The sequence below is a fragment of the Mercenaria mercenaria genome, chromosome 2 (genome assembly GCF_021730395.1).
Source record: "Mercenaria mercenaria strain notata chromosome 2, MADL_Memer_1, whole genome shotgun sequence".
In the NCBI taxonomy this organism is placed as follows: domain Eukaryota; kingdom Metazoa; phylum Mollusca; class Bivalvia; order Venerida; family Veneridae; genus Mercenaria; species Mercenaria mercenaria.
The window spans coordinates 16679708-16700708 of NC_069362.1; the positions used below are offsets into that span (position 1 = coordinate 16679708).

The 21001-nt window shown below is 34.6% G+C and overlaps 1 protein-coding gene across 1 annotated transcript in view; it reads right to left on the reverse strand.

Moving 5' to 3' along the window:
- LOC128548929 (plexin-B-like) overlaps nt 1–20654 on the reverse strand; it is a 31721-nt gene extending 11067 nt beyond the window's left edge. Inside the window, exons 1-9 of the mRNA XM_053524644.1 lie at nt 20346–20654; nt 19085–19183; nt 18321–18416; nt 14121–14305; nt 13878–13986; nt 13263–13432; nt 3284–3460; nt 1565–1652; nt 844–1086 (exon numbers count right to left, since the gene is read on the reverse strand). Coding sequence (XP_053380619.1) covers nt 844–1086; nt 1565–1652; nt 3284–3460; nt 13263–13432; nt 13878–13986; nt 14121–14305; nt 18321–18416; nt 19085–19183; nt 20346–20654 — 1476 coding nt within the window. The remainder of the gene's footprint in view (nt 1–843; nt 1087–1564; nt 1653–3283; nt 3461–13262; nt 13433–13877; nt 13987–14120; nt 14306–18320; nt 18417–19084; nt 19184–20345) is intronic.
- Nucleotides 20655–21001: the final 347 nt, after the last annotated feature.

The window sequence follows — 21001 nt, forward strand, 5'->3', positions numbered from 1 at the left end:
AATTAGCACGAATAGCGGTTTGACTGAGTCGATACAGAAAAGGGAATGAAAATAATAATAGTCATCACGCGTCTATACATCGGTTTAAACGGAAACCTATCATACATGTATATTATATGGACTCCATCGCACCAAAGAACCAGAAATTAAAACAAGTCCGGTGAAATTCTAAAGCTACCAATTAACTCTTAAAGACTAGTATCATGATGGTAAAATGAACGTATAAAGGTTCAATTGCAACAAAGAATTCAATCAAATTAACAAGAAAAAAATGTCTGTTTTTGAGATGTTGTGAAAAGTGGAAAGTCTTTAGTGAAAAATATTATGAGGGCCATTATTTAGGACAAAGTGCATAAAACATCATGTAATTGCCTGAAATAATGTATGTAGTAATAGATTTATACGAAGAGTTGTTACGAGTAAATAAAGGAACAAAGCAAATGTTTTACAACATCGGTTTAAATTAGACTGTACCGAAATGAAATGTGCAATTATTAGAGTGAAATCAGTCATTTCAGCTGTTTGTCTTTTTTCATAATTAATATTGATTTCTTATCTTTTGAGACAGAAATTTTTAAGACATTTAAGCGTATCTAGAATATTATAATTACGACAGCCATATTAAATATAATTTAGTGTGAAATGTTACATTTATTATACTTCCTCAAGAGCAGAGGCAAACGTATTTATTACAATAGCAGTATCATGTTTTGTCAAAGTAAGTGTTATATCCGCAGAATCACTGCAAAATGGTTATTAGCATTCGCTCATGCTGTTTTTTTTTCTTTATTTATTTTTTTGTCAAACTTAAAATAACTGTTTCAATGAAATTTAAATTCTTACATTAATTGTTAGTCGATAACTATTGGAATCGAATGTCACCACATTACCGTCCCCGGGAAGACTGTGAATCAATGGATCCTGGAAGTATTTTATTGTAAAATTGTGTCTTGCACCGTCAAAGCCGATGACCGCTGTAACTTCCATACTCTTCACTTGTTCCAGTACGACGTATTTAATCGCTCGTGGTGCTTCTGGAACTTTGCACAACGTATTCTCTGATGATCTTATTTCGCAAATATCCATCTAAATATCAAGTTTTATATATTTTGAGTAGTGTTTGAAAACACGGAGAGAAACAAAAATAAAACAAAAAGAAATCAGCAAATATGTTATATAAAGCAGTAAAAGGAAATTCTTACACTACGGTAAATATGTTGTTGTGATTGTTGTGATTATATGAAAGATCCATTAAAATGATCAGATTTTCAGATAACTAGTATAAGTAATGCATTTGTTTAAATGTCAATGAATAAAATATATATCCGTTTACAGGTCATATACAGTAAAACAATAAATGTTAACAGTGCACGCTCTGCCTCTTGTTTTTACTTGCAAATGTAATTTTTTATGTTCATGATTTTAATAATTAATATTCACAAAGCAATGATCATACTGGCGTAGGCTGTCTCCTTATCTCAAATAATGATTTCTAAAGCAAATTTTGAATTGCTTAATATGTCGCTATTGTGTCTGTATTTTGAACATATTTTAGTTTTCTTACCTTCAATTCCTCTTCGTACATTGTCTGCATAAATGAATAGTGTGCATTATCCAGAAACTTTCCACTGACCGTGACCTTAGTACCACCACTGCAAATGAACTTTATATAGTCATTCAAATCACCTTATTACAACAAACATAGTTATGAGTACTGCAAAAACATGTACTTTTAGATGCTTTTGGAGTGATTATCATATTATGCTATGCAAATAAAGTTATAAACACATTTGCTGTTTAGAGCACCACCTTTTTCATTACTGTTGCGGTCAAATATTCCAACATAATTCCCTCCTTTATTTTTCAATAAACTTTGTAAAAAATAGAGCTATGTGAGGAAAGTAGTTGATTAGTTAAGACCGCTGACTTGAATCACTAGCCCGACCCCGCTGTGGGTTCAATCCTCGCTTCCGGTTTATGTAGAGTTCTTCAATGAGGGGAAGATATCAAAATAGCGTATGGAAGATCTGTTATATCCTGGTGTGTGCTGATGTCTGAAATAATCCCCGGAGGAGCATCCGGCGTCTTCCTTCATCTTGAAAATCTCTTAAGGGTAAATGCCACAGTTGCCTATATGTATATAGCGCAAAACCTTCGTACGGGCAGAATTTCTTTAAACTCAGTGTACTGAATGAAAATCAAGTTTAAAACGGAAATATGTATCATAAATCATAGTTACCGATTTCAAGAAAACAACATGAACACATTAGACTCTTTGTGTAAGAGAGCAGGGCTAGGTGACAAAGTTGGGGAGAATGTGGGAGAAGTTTCCCCTACAATTGTAAAGTCGTGATATTCAAACAAAATTATCCATTACAGTGAGATTTCTTATTGTTTGTGTAGTTTTCTTTTGTTTATATATCAAGATAATTGTATAACGTTGATAAGTAAGCAGAGAGTAACCCAGACATATTTGAATACTAAACCAGTTATTTCGGAAGGGAATGAGTTTTTAGATTTTCCTATTTAGCTCATGTTCTTGATCATTTAAAATAATTTGAATAACTATGTTTTACAATTTCACGGACGGGTGACAATATCCTCTGATGGTCATGTTTTCTGATGAATATGAACATCCTTTGTAAAACAATTTTTGTGTAAGTGTTTGAATATCAGACCAAAATTTTCTAACGAGAATGTCCGTCGTTGAACGTTTTCTACACAAAAAGACACTTTCACGCTTCCAAAGTGTTTCGTTGTAATCCAGTGTAAATGGCAATTTGGTGGATTGGTTCTTCGCAGCAGATTTAACGTTAGATCTTTACTTGCGTGATAATCAGAACGTATACTAATAAAGTTCTGAAGTAGCTAAATATTTTATGAAACATTTATCTTACTTGTATAAATCTCGGACGTGTTTGTAATTGGCGAATAATGCTTAGCTTTTCCAGCAGAAAAAAAAACTGTACGATCGGTAATTTTTTTAAGAATTTTTTACAACTCTATTTATTTAAGTAAGATTCAAACAAAGACTTCATTTTATTTTTCATGGTGAATGTGACTGATTATCAGATTGTCCAAATATCATCCGAATCAAGGGAACATTTTAGATTTTTGTTTCTGCTAAATGGGTGTGAGAGCGGCATTCAGTCATAGGCAACCTAAATCGAAGTCAACTTTTTCAAAAAAGAAGTCCACGATCAATTACCACAGATAATTGGGTTCTTTTCCAGATAAAACCATTATTACTGTATGGGTATAAACATGTTGAAAATAAATGTACCTAACAAATCCTTTCAGTGTTGATACCGCTTTAACAACAGGATCAGTAACATAACTGTAGGTAATTGGTACGTTAGAAAGAACAACCACGTTTTCCATTTTTAAGTGCAATCCAGTGACGTTGTATATCTTGGATGAACTTTGTATAACGCATTCCACCGTAAAATTACCGCGAAAACTGAAAATATTACAAAACAAACATTTCTGATTTTATATTCAATTGCTAAATAGTATCGTTAGAAAATTAAGGCCATACCATGTATTGATAACTAACATCTTATTTAAACAGTATAGTGTGAAAGAAAAACACATGCAATGAAAACAACTTATTAGCGTACTGAGACTGAATATCAATTCATACAAACTTGTTTTACTGCTTTTATATATATGAATTCTATGGCACCAGGGATAAAACAGCTTTCCATGAGCAATTTATATACCAAATCAGTAAAAGTCCTTTCTGTAAATAATGGTTTTTGTAACATTAATTCATACATTATACATCTTTCTAAAGACCTCTAACGATAGCTTTTGGACTGTTTTGAGTTTAAGATGTCTGTACTTCTGGTGATTTAGGCCGTCTAAACATAAATGTTTATATGCACCGCCAGTCTATGTTTCTTTAGATGTGCTAAAATAGATAATTGGTTTCCATTCAGTATGATATCAACAACGAACAACATGCATATTCAGGGAACCAGACGTTACGTTATTCTGATATAGGTCGGCAAATTTCGGCCGTGTCGGCTCAGTTCGGCCGGTATATCGTCTCATTTCGGCCCATAATATAAGTTGTAAACAACTGCTACAAAAGACAGATAGGTAAATTTCTAAAATGAATTGGTGTATTATTCAATATGGGCAGTACCACGTATTATCTAAAGGGTGTGATCACTGAAAATGATCAGTCTGCACGGATGTACAGGCTGATCTTAGTCTGCACTGGTCGCAAAACAGAATGACTTCCCGCTAGCAAGCTAAAGGTTAACGTATAATAGTTATGTTTAAAAATGACATTTGCTTGGTATAGTCTTAAAGTTGACCGTGTTTGACACTGTGTTGCAATGTCTAAAACAAAAACAAAAAACTTTAACCGTGCCGTTTTTTTATGCATTTGTATAATTTATGGGATTTCCTCAGGTTCAAAGAGAAACAAATTTCAAAGTAAAGGCCACTATCCAAAACGTTTGCAGAGAATTCAATATACCATTACTTTTGATAAGAGAAGCATCAAAAGTTTGGTAAACAATCATAAAAAAAACACAAAATAAAACTGTCAATATCGTTTTTCCTAGGGTGCCTAAAGTAAACGGATTTAAGGTAGGTCTGGACGTTTGATAAACTGGAAGTGATGGCGTAACGTCATTTATCCGGAAAACGTGGAATAAAGCCTGGATTCGGCGTACGGAAATGAAAATCATTTTGTGAATTAATAGCAAAATATGAATATATTTATTGCAATAACAATGTTACTGTCTTTCTAAAGTTAAAATATAAAACATCTGACACGTTAAAAATTCAAAATAATGTTTTAAAATTAGCGTGAAAAATGCGGTTCACTTTATTTATGGTCAGATATCTAAAAATTAAGCATACAGACCTCTACAATTATTTTTTTCACCACATAATAGGCCATATGTTTATTTACAACTGTGGGTAGAATCATTTAATTCTACGTTGTAGAAAAAAATCTCTTTGCGAAAATGCTACGAAACTTATGATTTTCCCATAAACTTCCATTATGAAAAATTGCATGAGGCATATTTTTTCAAATCAGTCTAGCAAAAAATCAAGCGCACGACCCTATCTGTTTTATTTGCTGATTTTTCTAGGTATATTCTAAAGTTTCGAAAAACCATAGTTTAATCAAAGTCTACATTGTAGAAAAAAATCGATCCAAACGTGCAGAACTAGCTTAATGAGACAGAATTCTAACTCCAACATTGAAAAATTAAGGTCGAATTAGGCGGGTCGGTTTTGAATTTCGCTTTCTTTATTCAAAAATAACATAAACGCATAAATAAAAAACAAAGACAAAATATCAAACAGGGAATGCCACGTTCCAAAATCGCAAACCTACTTACATTTCTTCCACAATAAATAATCTAAAGAATGAAGAAAAAATGAAGAACGTTTACCGCATGTAACTCAGTTTTGGTAAATTCACTTCTTCAAATCGCTTATCAAATAATATTTAATTTACTTACGTTAGAACTGCAAGAAATCGCTTATCAAATAATATTTTTCCACTTTTGTATGTTTAAAGGCAATAATAACTCTTGAAAGAAGTAAAGACTTACTAGGAAAAAAAGGAAAATATCTTGGTCCTGTTGGGGCTTAAACCTTCCCCCTCGCCACCTACACACACACACACACACACACACACACACACACACACACACACACCCTCCGAAAATTGCAGTCAATGTAGGTTTATAGTAGGAATCGACTACTCTTCAAAAAGGAGGTAATCTTTTACAGGCGTAATACCCTAAGCACACCTTTATATTTGTTTACGCTGTGCTGAGAAAGGTGCCTAATTAATTCAAATTCCGGGTGTTGTCTTTTTCATGCGACCGTGTGTACTAACAGAAGTGTATTTAGTATTTACTAAAAACGTTTTACTCATGTTTTTAAATTGTTTCTGTCTTTTCATTATTCAAGCCTTTTTATATTCTGTTTATGAGTTTTCCGGTCAAAGTCCGTATTTTTAGGTCAATAGTATACTATTACTACTATACACTTATTTACCTTTAAAACAATAGAGCAATTTAAGACTGAAGCGCTTTATGAAAATATACAGGTAATTTTATGAAAATTCTACTGATATCTTATTTTACCAGTTATAGAATTCAGTTATAGAATTTATTTCTTAAGCGGCGTTGAAAATTTGAAGGAATAATATTAACAAATAAAGATACCACGCTTGTTTTTCTTTTTGTGTGTGTACATGACGCCTACGTTTCGCAATATTTTCTATGGAGACCTCTGTCACATACCTTCTGTTTGCTACGGCCCCGAGCCACCATAAGTCTCTATTCTAACTGATAAACAAAAAAGCTGCTAGCCTAACTATTTTATTTGTTTAAAATAACATTCGTTAAGCTTTTGATAAATTTCATACAATTATTGAATCGTGTAACTCTTATATGCGACTGTCTGATGAAGGTTCGCGTTTTTAATTAGCAAGCGAGTATCATGCTTGTCACAATTTTAATAACAGTAGAAGAACATGTAAAATGTAAATGAAGGGGCTTAACTTTTGCACCGTGAGCAAATTAGCAATAATCGCACTAAAACTGTAGTGCTTTAATCTCTAGGACAATCGTGACAGTTCACCGTCTAAAGCTTTCTCACACACACAACACATTTCACTATTTGGGAGTTCATCATCAGTACCGCAGCGATCGTCTAATTCCAGCATGTCATCGCTGTCTTCGGATGAAGAATTGTTTGACCGTTTCTGACTGAAATACTATTTAAGTTTTCTTTCTAGTTCCTTTATCTTCGCCAACTCTTCTCTCTTCTTGGCCTTGAGCTCCCCCTCGATTAATTTTCTTTGCTTTTCTCCATCTCTTTTCTTCTTATTTTGTTCCCTAAATATCTTCCGTTTGTGTTTCTTCATCTTACTTCCGTTTCCTTTCTTCTTTTTCTTTTATCAATTCGCGGATTTTATGCCTGATATAGCCTTTGGTATTGCTTGCCTCGTTAGTGGATGCTTAGTTTTCGGTTTTGCTATCGGAACTGCCAGTATAGACGAAAATGCTGATTCTATTTATCATTTCTATTTGAACATTCAGCATTTAACTTACTTAAACAAATTACCGATGAAGTACTTAAAGACAATGTGCCACTGAATGGTTGAGTTGTCACTGTATTTGTGGACAAAGCTGTTGTCTGGATAAGATCAGTGTCTGTATTCATGGTTATACAGTCTAGGGGTGACTGAATCATTCAGTTACTGGATGTTCATCGGCGACACGTGAACATCCGGCAACTAGACTCGTCGCTGAATGAGTTGGAGGTGATTGACCTGCTTCAGGTACTTTATGGTCGGCGGCGGCACTTGAATTTCCGGCAACAGGACACGTTGCTGTACAACTTACAGATGGTTGAGCTTCTTTAGGTACTGGATGGCTATTGGCACACGTGAATTTCCTGCAGTTGGACATGTGATACTCTCTGGATTTAAGAAGGTTTCAGAAACAGTCGGATGACTGTGTTTGAATTTCTGACTGGGCACCATTTTCACTGTACCTAACAACTTTGCCGGATCCAATGGAAACAGGCCAGCATCTCTGAATACAACAACAGCTACAGTGAGATATGTCAATTTTTCCAAAGCCGGCTTAAATGCGGAAGCAATCACACGTTTTGTTACATTTTCCCCTATGATTTCGGTCATATAATTGCGCATATCCTGGCGCCATGCATCTTTCAAACTATTAAAAAGGCCGTCTATCACAAGGTTGCATAATATGTGATTCGTGCTCTAACAAGCAGTATAGTTCTATGTGGTGTTCTCCGCGAAAATCACTCAGCGCGATGAACATTTGAGTGGAATGGCAATCAATGAATAGGATAACAGGTTTGGGCATACCACGCTGGTCAATAGCTGGAATAAAAACATCTTTCATCCGGGTCATAAACAAATCAGAATCCATCCTGGTCTTTCACCTAAGTCAGAATGTACTCCTTACAATCATCAAACTATTCCTGCAATCTTTCTGTCGTAAAGATGGCCCTCTTTTCCCAAGAGTCTGTGACGATCGTTATGACATTTCAGGGTGTTTTTAATAAACCCAAACAACCAGTCTTTGCCTGGCCTATTCCCCTTAAATAGATTAGGTCGACCGTCGGCATCCAAAAGCGTTTAACCTAGTCCAAACTCTCTGTTCTTGTCCTGTCATAACCTTCTTCGCCTTTCCTCAATGGGAGTCAATACCGTTATTTTGACGTTCCATCTAGAGGCATTCTTTGATGTATTTTGTCAAATGCAGTGGTCGTTGAAATACCATAAGCCTTTGAAGCAGCTCTCAGAGACATCAAGCGTCAACTGCATGTACAAGTGTGGAGGTTTCATACTTACAGTACTTCTGCCTTTAACTCCTATCTGTTTACCCATCCTGTAACTGTTAAAAAAAACCCAAAGTAAATGCATTATCTTATCTAGAGCAGCAGGCTACATAATTACATTGTCAAATAAAATCATATATCTCGAGAAAAGGAAAAAATCTCAGCTGCCGAGATTCGAACCTGAATCGCCGGATTGACAGTCACCACTGTGTCATTGTCGCAATCAATATTTATTGGAAATGTTTATTACATATTACCACTGAAGTTCCGGATTAAGCCGATAGTTGACAAATAGTGTCGGGTGAATTCGGCCGTCTCTGTTACCGCTTCTACGGCTCAGTTTATGTTTTAGTACCCACCACATTTATATCTTTATTTAAAACGCATGTTTGAAACGTTTGAGCAAGAACATGACAATTAAAAAAATCCACAGATGCTTAAAAACTTAGCCAGGTGGTAATATGAAAAACCGGGCTTACCTTGCCAGATATAATGCTCGTTATACAAAGAAAACAAAGTCGAAGATTAACATCTTGAATCGATTTTTGAAAATGGCGCGTTTAAAGCTTTCTGTATCAGGTCACTTATGATGTATATGTGTACTATACAAGGTAATGAAATGCGTGGCCGAAATGAGCAGACGGCCAGCCTGACCTGAAATCACCCTACTCTTGAAATTTTCTGGCCCATATAAGGTGAATTTGTTTTCTAAATATTACAAAACGTTTGAAGGTACCTGATATTTTAATGCGTACAAGGATGTTTTTAAACAAATAAAAATATATGCAAAGTAAAAACTGAAATTAACTAGAATGTGTCTGTAGGACACAGGGTGTGCCCCCACTGGTATATCTGTCACAGATAAGGGGAAATCATTCAAATGTTTGCAGTCTTAATGGGGTATAGCCTCATAACAAAACATTATGAAATGGATTCATTATTCTATACCATATATTGTTTGAGCTATGAGTATCGCAAAAAAACTCCACTATTTTGGCTATTTCAAGGGCTATAACTCTGTAATAAATGCTAAAATTCTCAAGAACAATGCTAAGTGTGCAAGGTCACATTATGATAAAGACTCAAGCAAGGTTTCATAAATTTACATTAAACACTTTTTGAGTGAAGCACATAATTAGGTGAAAATGTGCATATTTTACTATTTCAGGGGCCATAACTCTAGAAATATGGGGCGGACCCAGATGAAAAATAGGAGGTGTGCAAATCCTTATCATGATAAAGATTCATGCAAGGTTTCATCAATTTATATCATATACTTTTTGAGCTAGGCATGTCACAACGTGAAAATGTGCATTTTTTACTATTTCAGGGGCCATGACTCTAGAAATAGGGGGCGGACCCAGTAAAAAATAGAAGGTGCGCAAGTTCATATCATGATTAAGACTCACACAAGGTTTGATGAATCTATTTCAAATACTTTTTGAGCAAGGCGTGTCACAAGGTTAAAATGTGCATTTTTGACTGTTTCAGGGGCAATAACTAAAAATAGGGAGCGGAGCCAGATAAAAATAGGAGGTGCGCAAGTTCATATCATGATAAAGACTCACGCAAGGTTTCATCAATTTATATCAAATACTTTTGAGCTAGGCATGTCACAAGGTAAAAACGATCATTTTTTACTATTTCAGGGACCGTAACTCTAAAATTAAGGGGCGGAGCCAGACAAAAAATAGCAGGTGCACAAGTTCATATCATGATAAAGACTCATGCAAGGTTTCATTAAATTATATCAAGTACTTTTGAGCTAGGCGTGTCACGAACTTCGGACGGACTGACGGACGCACGGACGAACGGACGCACGGACAAGAACAAATCTATGCCCCCACCACTCATGGGGGGGGGGGGGGGGTGAGGCGCACAAAAACAATATGGAATGCGAAATAAATTTTATTGACGACTGGATACCCTATCAAACATTTCAAATAACAAAGTCAAAACATCTCATTAAGACATTTGAATACGTGAAAAATCCTATTACCTCCCTCGATGCTTTTTTAAATAATAAAATGCATGACATATGGTTTTATTTTTAAGAAGACCTTTTCTTGTAAAGGTGGAGCAAATATCAGAACAGAAGAACAAAAAGGGAAAGACGCATACCTAGAACGCTATTGACTATACAACACTCCGAAACAAGGGTAGGAATAAAAACACGTAGAACTCATGCATACATTCAAACGAATGCAAGTATTAAGAAGTACCAAACAAACAAAAACACCTTTTGGGAATTCATACTTACATTCTGGTGTCAACTGAAATAGTAGAAAATCACAGGTCTCCCTAAATGAGAATATTGCAGGCTTTGTATGGTTAAGCCTGCTCATTTACGGTTAGTGAAAATGTAAAAATACTACTGTTCACACACTCTAGCTCCAGGTGGAGCAGAACGCAAAAGTTAAACATGTCACAAGTACCGAAGCAAACTTTAAAACTTTAAAGGTGATTTCATACGACTGTGAACATAGAACATTCAATGATTCACAGAGTGCAATTCTATAAAAGTGGTGTATGGTCCCCAGTTAAAATTAAAATGGGTTTACTCTAAAAGACAAAATAATAGGCAGAGCTTAACAAACCAATATTTAGAGAGATGATCTGGGGTTAAGGAGCTCTCATATCACAGAAACTGACAATTTTTACCCTCAAAGCTTTTAAAGCCGGGGTATTTGAACCACAAGCTGAAAATTAAACAAAATAAATGTCGAGCACAATTTAGCCAATAACACTTAACTATATAACACATTGTAAATAAACATATTTCCGTTCCACATGTAACAATAAACATAGGTAAATAAATACAAACCACAAACACATGAACCCATACAAGAACATTTGTATGTGCTAAATGACTTTGCAGAAGCCATCGCACTTACATGGCATGTCGACGAAAAACAAGGAACACTTATCAGTCAGTCTCTAGGAGGAATAGTTAATTGTAGCGGAGACCTCCTCAGTTTCACATTTCCCGTCATAGCGCAAGTAAAGGGGAAAGTGTAATGACAAACCGTAAAAGGGCTGTGCATTAAACTTGCAGATTGTCTCATACTTTTTTCTTACAATTCCAACAAAGCGTTTGATATTTTTAACAAGGAATTGCTAAAAACGAATGATGCTCCCCGATGGAGCATCTAATATATAAATATAGGAAATAACGTATAAGAAACCTAGCAATGGCCTCTATTATTTTGCGATGTTGCAATGAAATGTCATTGATACTTTTCAAGTTATTATTTGGACAAGCCTTATTTTGTATAACATTGGGAGATCATTCAAAAACTAGGTAAGGAAGAGTTATGGTCATTTAACACTACAATTCCCGTCAATGGTTTCTATCATTTTCCGAAACTTCAATAAAGCACCATTTATACTTTTCAAGTAATGCTACGGACCAGCCATATTTTGTACAATAAAGGGAAAAAATTCAAAACCAAGGTAAATCAGAGTTATTGTTCTTTGACACAACACTTTGTCTTAATGGCTTCTATGATTTTGTAAAGTGTCAATAGAATGTCACTGAGACTTTCTATGTTATACACTGGAAAAGTCTTATGTTGTACAATAAAGCGAGATAATTCAAAACAAGGTAAGGTAGATTTACTTTCTTTAACACTGCACTTTCCGTTAATAGCCTCTATCATTTTCTAAAGTTTCAATGAAATGACAATAATACTTTTCAAACGATTCCCGGACAAGCCCTATTCTTACAATAGGAGATAATTCAAAACAAGGTAAGGTAGATTCATGGTTCTTTAACACTGAACTCTTCATCAATTGCCTCTATCATAATGTGAAGTTTCAATGAAATGCCATAAAATTTTCAAGAAATACTATGAACAAGCCTTATTTTGTATAATTAAGGGGGGATAAAACACTAGGTAAGGTAGAGTTGTGATTGTTTGACACTGTGCTTTGTCTTAATGGCCTCAATGATTAGGCGACGTTTCAATCAAATGCCTTGATACATTTCAAGTATTACTCCGGAAAAAGTGTGACGAACGAATAGACGGAAGAGAAGCATAATAAATAGCAAGACAGCTTTATTATTATTATCATACCAGATTTCTATACCGCCTTTTTTGATGATAAACACGTTCAAAAGTGCTTTACATATAGAAACGCAGCTACACAGGGCTCGAAATTCGTCCTCTACTAGAACAGTCTCAGAGCTATCTGACCAGAGGGCCAGAGGTAGATAAGGCCCCCAGAACAGATAGAGAGGTCATATTTAGATACAGGCCTGCCCGGCTAACTTAGCCTAGCTCTTTGCGAATAGACAATCTGGTTCTTTAACGTACCCGTTGTACAGCACCGATACAAGCGAAGCCATCTTTCCTAGGAAGAACCAGAACAGGTCTTTTAGTTAGGTGGGAGACACTACAGAGCATCCCAGAAATTTCAAATTTCTGGACCGGTATTCGAGCCTCTAGACTGACAGTCAGGCGTGTTACCACTAGACCACCGATCCACCTATTGATAGCTATAACCAATAACCTTATGATGCAACGGTTGGTACATATCCAATTCAAGCTGTGAATTACATTCTTGCAAATAAGTGTTAAGAATCTTATAACTAAACAAGAATCACGCAAAAGACCTTTAGGAATTTTTTACAAACTGAAGCTGAATTTGAATCTTAAGATCTCAGATTTAATCCCTTTCCAAACAACTTTTATATTTTACGCAATAATATTGCAAAAATCTACGTCTTAACCTTCCACCATATCGGGAGGTTGTAAATAAATTGCAAATATTATGTTGATTATGATATGATATGATGCAATATCCAGGAGTACTTTGTAGGATTATATTTTGCACGTATTACTACCAATAAACATATAAGTAACTATAAAACGTTTCGTAGATATTGTTAAAATGTAACATACTCTTCTTCCAGTGATATGTTAGGATAAACGCGTGCTTGCTTGCAAGATTTAGAACCGAGTGCTACTTCGATTTGCCTGTTTCCTATTTCAAGGTTGTTGCCATTAAGTGTGATCTTTGTTCCTCCGGCTTGTGGTCCGAACGTTGGGTAGATATTTGTCACCTTCACTCTCTGAAAAATCAGAGCTTGCTTAGACAATGAATAATACAAGGGCGTGTGGTTTTTGCTAAATTGTAAAAACAGTTGACAGAACACGATGGCATTTTCGGGGGTAGAAACTTTTCTACAAAGTAGATTATTTTGTTTGAAATTAAATTTTGTCTTAAGTAACTACTGATTATTTAACAGATTCGCATATTTTACGCGGACATGAAGGCATGTTTAAAAACTATTTCACGTGGCAACATTATGTTGTCCTTTCATATCGTTAGAAAGAAAGTCATGGTGTATAATTTACATGCTGACATTTATACATAGATTTGTTTTCCTATCCGTACTCCTGGAATAGAATTTGTTCTCCGGGTACATATCGGTACGACATTACTTCCGGTTTATGAAAAGTGCTGAAGTACCATAAGCTGGATACATATTGCCTGTAGTAAAATTGCAATAATACCTTATACGTAAATGTAACATTTTGCACTGAAGGTGAAGTTTTTCCGTTCACGGTTACGTCAACCTTTCCTGTAGTTTCATCAGTTGCTTTCCCCGTTGTGCATACCAGCCTAAATGATAACAATATTCTAACAAAAGTAGATGTTTACTACAATGAATGAACATGCAAATATCAACTGTTTTGTTTTGCTGAAGAAATAATCTATTAAACATTAAAGTAAATATTTCATGCACTTCACGTTACCTTGACGGCACATGCGTTTCAAAATCGTCACCGTGAGGGACATCGTAATCTTCTAAATAGCTACTCAAGGAGCACTGTGTACCGACAACTGTTATACCCTCAACTTTCGAAACATTTCTTCCTAGATTTGTTCCAGATATGGTCAGTTTAGTGCCTCCTTGCAACGGACCGTCTTTTGGAATAACCTTAGCAGGAGAAAGTAAAATAAGAATTGATAGTATTTGTCAGGTATCTCACATGTAAACACATATGAAACGTTTCAATTAAATGCTCTTGCATCTGTTGGTTTGGAAAGTAATATTTGATTTTTGAATCAAATGCCATAAAGAATAGAATTCAATACCATAAAAGCAAAAGGAAAATTAAGGTAAATGCGCTTCTAATTACTAATAGTTCTACGACATAGCTTTCAGATACTTTTACGAACTCAAATCGAAATTACCTTTGTGATACTAGGTCTAGGGCATATTGACATACATCTTGATTTGCTGTAAATACACTTGCTGTTTCCACACCATTCGCAACTATAACGTGTTTTATTCAAAGCCCGACAGTGACTGCAGTCCGAGGATAATTCTGAGCAACTGTACACTGTCACTAGAGAAATAGAGAATATTAGGTTACTGTCTTTCTTAACTTAAGTTTATCCACCGAGTTGGAGAAAGGTTTATCCACCCGAGGCTTGCCGATGGGGATAAACCTTTCGGAGACGAGGTGGATAAACTTAAGTTAAGAAAGACAGTAACCTAATATTCTATTTATCCTGCAGTCAATAAAATCTGTGTATAACATATATTTACTTTCAAAATGTTTTTTTCTATACAAAAATAATCCAGAATTTCACTCACTTGTGAATTCCTACGCCCCTTGCTTGATCCAGTTACACACGATTCCTTACAATAAAACATTATTTCATGCCTCATATTTTGCCTTCTGAAGTTCTGTGTATTATAAATCATCGGTGCTAACAGGGCATTCGCGTACAAAACAAGCAGAATGGTTTTGACTCGGATAAAATACAGCCGAAAACCACGCTTGAGATGAATTCAAATGCCCGCAGTCTTAAATTTACTTCATTTTCGTACAAGACAATGTGAGATAATGAAATTCCTTCCACCATGAATGGTTTAGATCCAATAATTACAATAAACGACTGCTTAAATCTGGCTATTGTGTAAATTTCTAACTAAAAATGAATGAACGCCAAATAAACAATGTCAAGGACGATTCACTTAGACTTTAAAAACCGTCACCGTACCATTCCGTATGGAGGTTTACTAGGACAGAGTGAACCAATTTTTATTTTTTTTACCGTGGCTGTCCTCATAAAATGATGAAATGTTTGAGCTTTGAACTCTTAGCCCAGTTTACATTACCTATAGCACATATACTTGAAAAAGTAGTCCGTCAGTTGCATTGACGGTATAAACCTGCATTGACTGAATAAACCTCAAGTTTACACGGCAGGCAGATATCGGCCCGATAAATGCATAGTGGTAGGATAAATTATAAATGTTGTGTATTGAATCACAATTGTGGATTTTATCATGTTAATATCGGTTTGTCACATTTAATTTCGCAGACATGTAACTAATATTGAACGCCGAATTATATAGAATAAAGTTATTTGTAATTATTATCAACATTACCTCATAAATTATGTTCATATTTCTTGGCATTGTTAAAGAATGTGAAATAGACAATGTATACGAATTTTATAGCTGCAGCGCAATACCGTTTCGCAAGTAAATTTAAGTTCATTTAAAGAAGATGATAGAAGATTTGATAGTTCTTTTTGAAATATTTCTCTCTTACTTGGATGGAATGAATTTATTTGATACTTTTTCGATACAAGTAAAGTCATTTTATCGTATACAACTTAGAGAACGGCTTTTGATTTCACTTATGTCAAAATTAGCATAAAAATATCAAATGTTAGGGTTTTCCAATATTATTTCAGAAATGAAAACAAAAACCAACCATACGCTTCCCATCAGATAAATAAGAAGAAACATACCGAAATTATCAAATACGTCGTTTATTTCAGCAAACTGACCATTTTGTGGACCATATGATATAACAATTCGGTAATGTTTCTTGCCATTTCCAGACTTCAAAATCTAAAACAAATTGTATAGATATAGCACAATCTATACAGTTTTACATTTTTGACGAAATCACGTGGTATTACTTAAATAGTCAACAGTATCTATGATTTTATTTATATCCGTTGAATAGCTGAAACAAACAATTTCAAAAAATAAAGTCTCTGAAAAATCCTCTGGAAAAAATAGAAAGCAACCAAGCAACATAATAACAGACTTGGTTTGTCTTTAAGGGTATTACATGCCTGGCTGTGTAACACGGGTTTTCCCTACCCGAGGGACAGTGTGGAATGAAATCCCGAGCGTTAGCGAGGTCTTTTAGCCAAGCTTTTCCGATTGTTTGGAAAACAGCTGTCGTACACAGGCAGACGTGTAAGATCATTTTTCGTGCCTATAACGTTCACAATATTTCGTAGAAACACATATATTTGAGTATTCCTGACATTACTGATACAATTTATGACGTCAATATATTGCAAGTTTTATGGGACTTGACCTAAGTGCACTTTTATTTTAGAAAAGGAAAAACACAAGTATCTTCCCCTAGCGCGTGTCCAGACAAGTGTATACTTTCCCCGCTAGGTAGGCAAAAATGAGTCTGTTCATTAGGGGTTATGAAATGTGTAAAACCTCTCACGCACCTGCATAAGTGGAATTCTATTAAAAAACAAAGACAAATATCAAACAGGGAATGCCACGTACCAAAAACGCAGCCTCCTCAAAACGAAACCCACAGCATGCAGACGTGCACACCACAAACACACACACACATATACACACGCACACACACACACAAAGCCAACACATGAGGATAAAACGAACAAACAAAGGAACACAGTGGGGCACCGCCCTGGAACGGTCAGTGGCAAAAACACCACTGGGGAGCTTAAACCGGTTTATGGTGCGCACCCAACCTCACTCTTACCCCCACCATGTTCCAAAGACACGGGACAGTGTAAATAAAAGTAATCCCCTCAAGGTGAGTCTCTAACACACGTAATGGAAACAAAAAGGCATGGCATGTACAACACAAAAACTGCTCGTGTATAAAAATCTAAAAAGCAAACCTTTAGAACCAAAAATGTATGTACTCAATGCCTTTTCAGAAGACAGAGCAACAAGAGAAACACCCTTAAGGGCCCGACGAAACAGGCCAGAAGACAGATATCAAAACAGTTCAGTCCCGGTAGGATTTAAAAACTGCTTATCATAGAGTCCTCCCTCTCTTCCGTCAGACATAGTAATGAATGCGCTCTATAACTTTAAAGGACTAGATTATATAACAACATTGATTCGAAGTATTTTACAGCCACTACACGGTACTAAATGACTGCTGTTAATATAGTTGATAATAGACAGCTTCATAACACTAGAATATACGGAAACACTAATTCTATAAACAAACAATTCCAGCAATGACACACTGTTCTTGCATCAGAACAATATAGCGTTTTATGTGGTTGTTTTATTTTCCAAAAGTATTTATAAACTTTCGGTAAATGTCGAAAGAAATAAAACATAAAAAGCAATAGATATAATATATGAAACAGTGCATTGATAAAAAAGAATTTGTTACGAAATATTAACTTTAAAAGTGTCAGTATTTTTTACAAAGAGACATAAGTGTTCAAATTTGCTGTGGTATATCAATTAATGTTTGTTGAGACAGAAAAAAAAGAATTATTGCCCGTTAAGTAAGGCACTACACAAGTGAACATCAACAGGACCGTTTTGTGGTTTCAGTGCAACTAATAGTCAGAGATTACAGCGCCAAGTGCTAAACGTTTGAGGGCACAATATGTATTTGGTAAGACAAAAATCAATTTCTTATGACTCGTATATAAGCTGTTTTAGTTTTGAGATTTGCACAAGAGTGCTTATCTTATTATCATATTATACTTTGACACGATTTTATACACTTCAGACCACTAAAGGTTTGAAAGCAGTAATATTATTTTGTAGTGCGTACTGTCGAATTTTCAATGAAACTGAGCTTATCGGTATATCTTTTTGTAATATATTGGTATAATACAAGTTAAGAAAGTTCAAATTTATAGTTACAGATATCAAATTTATGTATTATTTTTCAACTCACATTAAGGGGACATGAGATGGAATAATTGGCAGTAACATCAGCTTGAACCTCTTGCAACGCCTCCGGTACGGCACAGTTATAAATCAGCATTGGATCCTGAAGAACAGATGGTTTTCAAAAACGCATCCTAACAAATACTGAGCATAATATCAACGAAGAAATAACAGACACTGTTGGGAACAGTTATGATAAAGTACAACTTTGATTTCAAACAAAACACACTATTCCTATGTACCTTAGAGACGAAATATGTTGCTTCCATTGGTGTTATATACTAAACAATGTTATATAGAAAATAAATTAATATGTGAAAATTATATTAACAGAATGATTATTCGCGCATGATGATAACAGGTTACACAAAGTTTTTAAATTCCTATTTTATAAATAAACTTATTGTACTGAGAGCACATATTTGCTTGAACTGTACAATTAAGAAATAATGGTTACTGAAAACAGGCCTACACATCATATTTGCTTGAATTATACACTGTAAAGACAATAGTTATTGAAGCTAAGCAAATCTATTTATTCTAGAAATAACTTGCTTGAACTGTATGACACATAGAAAATGGTTTTTGAAAACAGGCAATTACTTAATAGCTAAATTCTTGAATTAACTTTCTTGAACTTTCAACTATAAAAATAATGCTTATTGGAAGCCGGCAAATAATTACTAATTATATTTTTAAGAAATATCTCGCTTGAACTTTACACTTCAGACTTGATATATTTTTTCTAAAAGTTAGGTAGACGAATATTACTAGTACGAGGCTGACAATCTTGATATCTACAATAGTTCTAATTCCGTTTGGTATGAAGTAGGTCCCTCTTTTGTCCAGTAACTGAGGGCAAGCAGTGATCTGTAAAAACGTAGAATACATATAAGAACCACTGTTTAATACAAGACAGCAAGATACAAATATGTTATATAAAGTATCATGAAACATCCTGAAGATAAAACCAATGCGATGAAATCAAATACCAATAAATATTATCAAAAATCCAAAGATAAAATGCAACATGAATAAAGTATGAGAACCCGCTTAGTCATACTATAGTGCGGGAAAGTTAATTGTCTAACGCGCTGGTAATTCCAACCACTTTTTTTTCAAGATCTGATTTAATTGTGAATGTTAAAGCAATAGTTACAAATTGAATGAAGTCAACTTTAATTTGTAAGCATGTTTCTCAACAACATATCTGTCGTGCAAAAAATACCCGTAGCATATATAGTCAACTTGTTATGAGTCAGAATATATAAGTGACATTAGTGTCATGTGATTGTAAGGAAATCAAAGTTGAAAGGTTGCAAGTATTATATCAAGTCAACTTGAACATATCAAATAAATATAATAGATAAAACGAAGAATTAGCTCAAGAAATATACTTTTTACTTTAAATATAACATGTTTCATCAGAGTATAATAACAAAACAGTATGACTTCATAGAAAAGTACGACGTCAAATGACGTTACCCATTTTGGCGTTATATTCACATTTAGTATAGGATCGAAAATAGATACTAATATTCCCGGCAAATATTACAAAGCAAAAATGACATTAATACAGGAAAACTAACTAATATGCAAACAAACATTAGGAAGAAGCTGTGTGAAAAAATGAAAGACTAAAATAATATTTTAGCATTCATGCCATAAGGCCAGGCTGTATTCAATGTATGAATCCAACGAGTCTCTTTCAGGAGTCTAAACTAGTCATTTTTACCAAGTTGATTGGCATTAAAAAATCACTAAATATTCTGATACATTTATAGGAGTATCAGGAAAATGCTTTATATCAAATTTATGGCTATTCATTCTTTTTGAACATTTCTGATGTGTTTGTCCAACATATTGTAACTTACACTCTTTGCATTTGATTAAATCAATAACATTTTCAGACATGCAGTTAAGATTTTGTTTAACATTGTAAGGTTTTAAATTTTGAGAGTTTGTAAACTGTGAAGATTCAGTGATATTAGTGCAATGAGAACACCGTGCATTTAAGAACACCACAATTTACATCCGAAGACATCAGGCTACTGTGAAACAAGATATCACTAAGATTTGTAGGTCGTTTGTTGGCAATAATTGGTTTGCAATTGGCCAGGTTGCGTACGCTGCTTTTCTCAGATATATCAAAAAGCTCCAAATATTTATTAAGGATCTGACCATTGTTAGGTAGGAATGGGTTGTAAACACAAACGAAGGGGATGATATAATCTGCGTTCTGCCTATGATTGGTCATGGCTTCTTCTTCTGACAATACTGATGCCTTAGCTAAAGCATCATCAAGGATATGACTTGGATAATTACGATTTTGGAAATACATTCGCAATTTCTCCAATTCATTTATGAATAAATCTTCATTAGAAGTGAGACGCCTGTACCGCTTAGCTTGGCTAAACGGGATCACTTTTTTGCATGAATGTGGGTGACAGGATGAAAATTCAATGTATTGATGTGTATTGGTTGGTTTTTCATGAACAGAAAAATCAAAATTACCATCTACTGTTCTATCAATATTAACATCAAGAAATCTCTCTTGAATAACTGTGGGTGAATTTTATATTGGGATGGACATCGTTTTAACTGTCAATAAATTTAATTATGTCCGCTTCACTGTGTTCCAATATAGAAAAATGCTATTGTACAGTTCAGATCAAATAACTCTTCAAT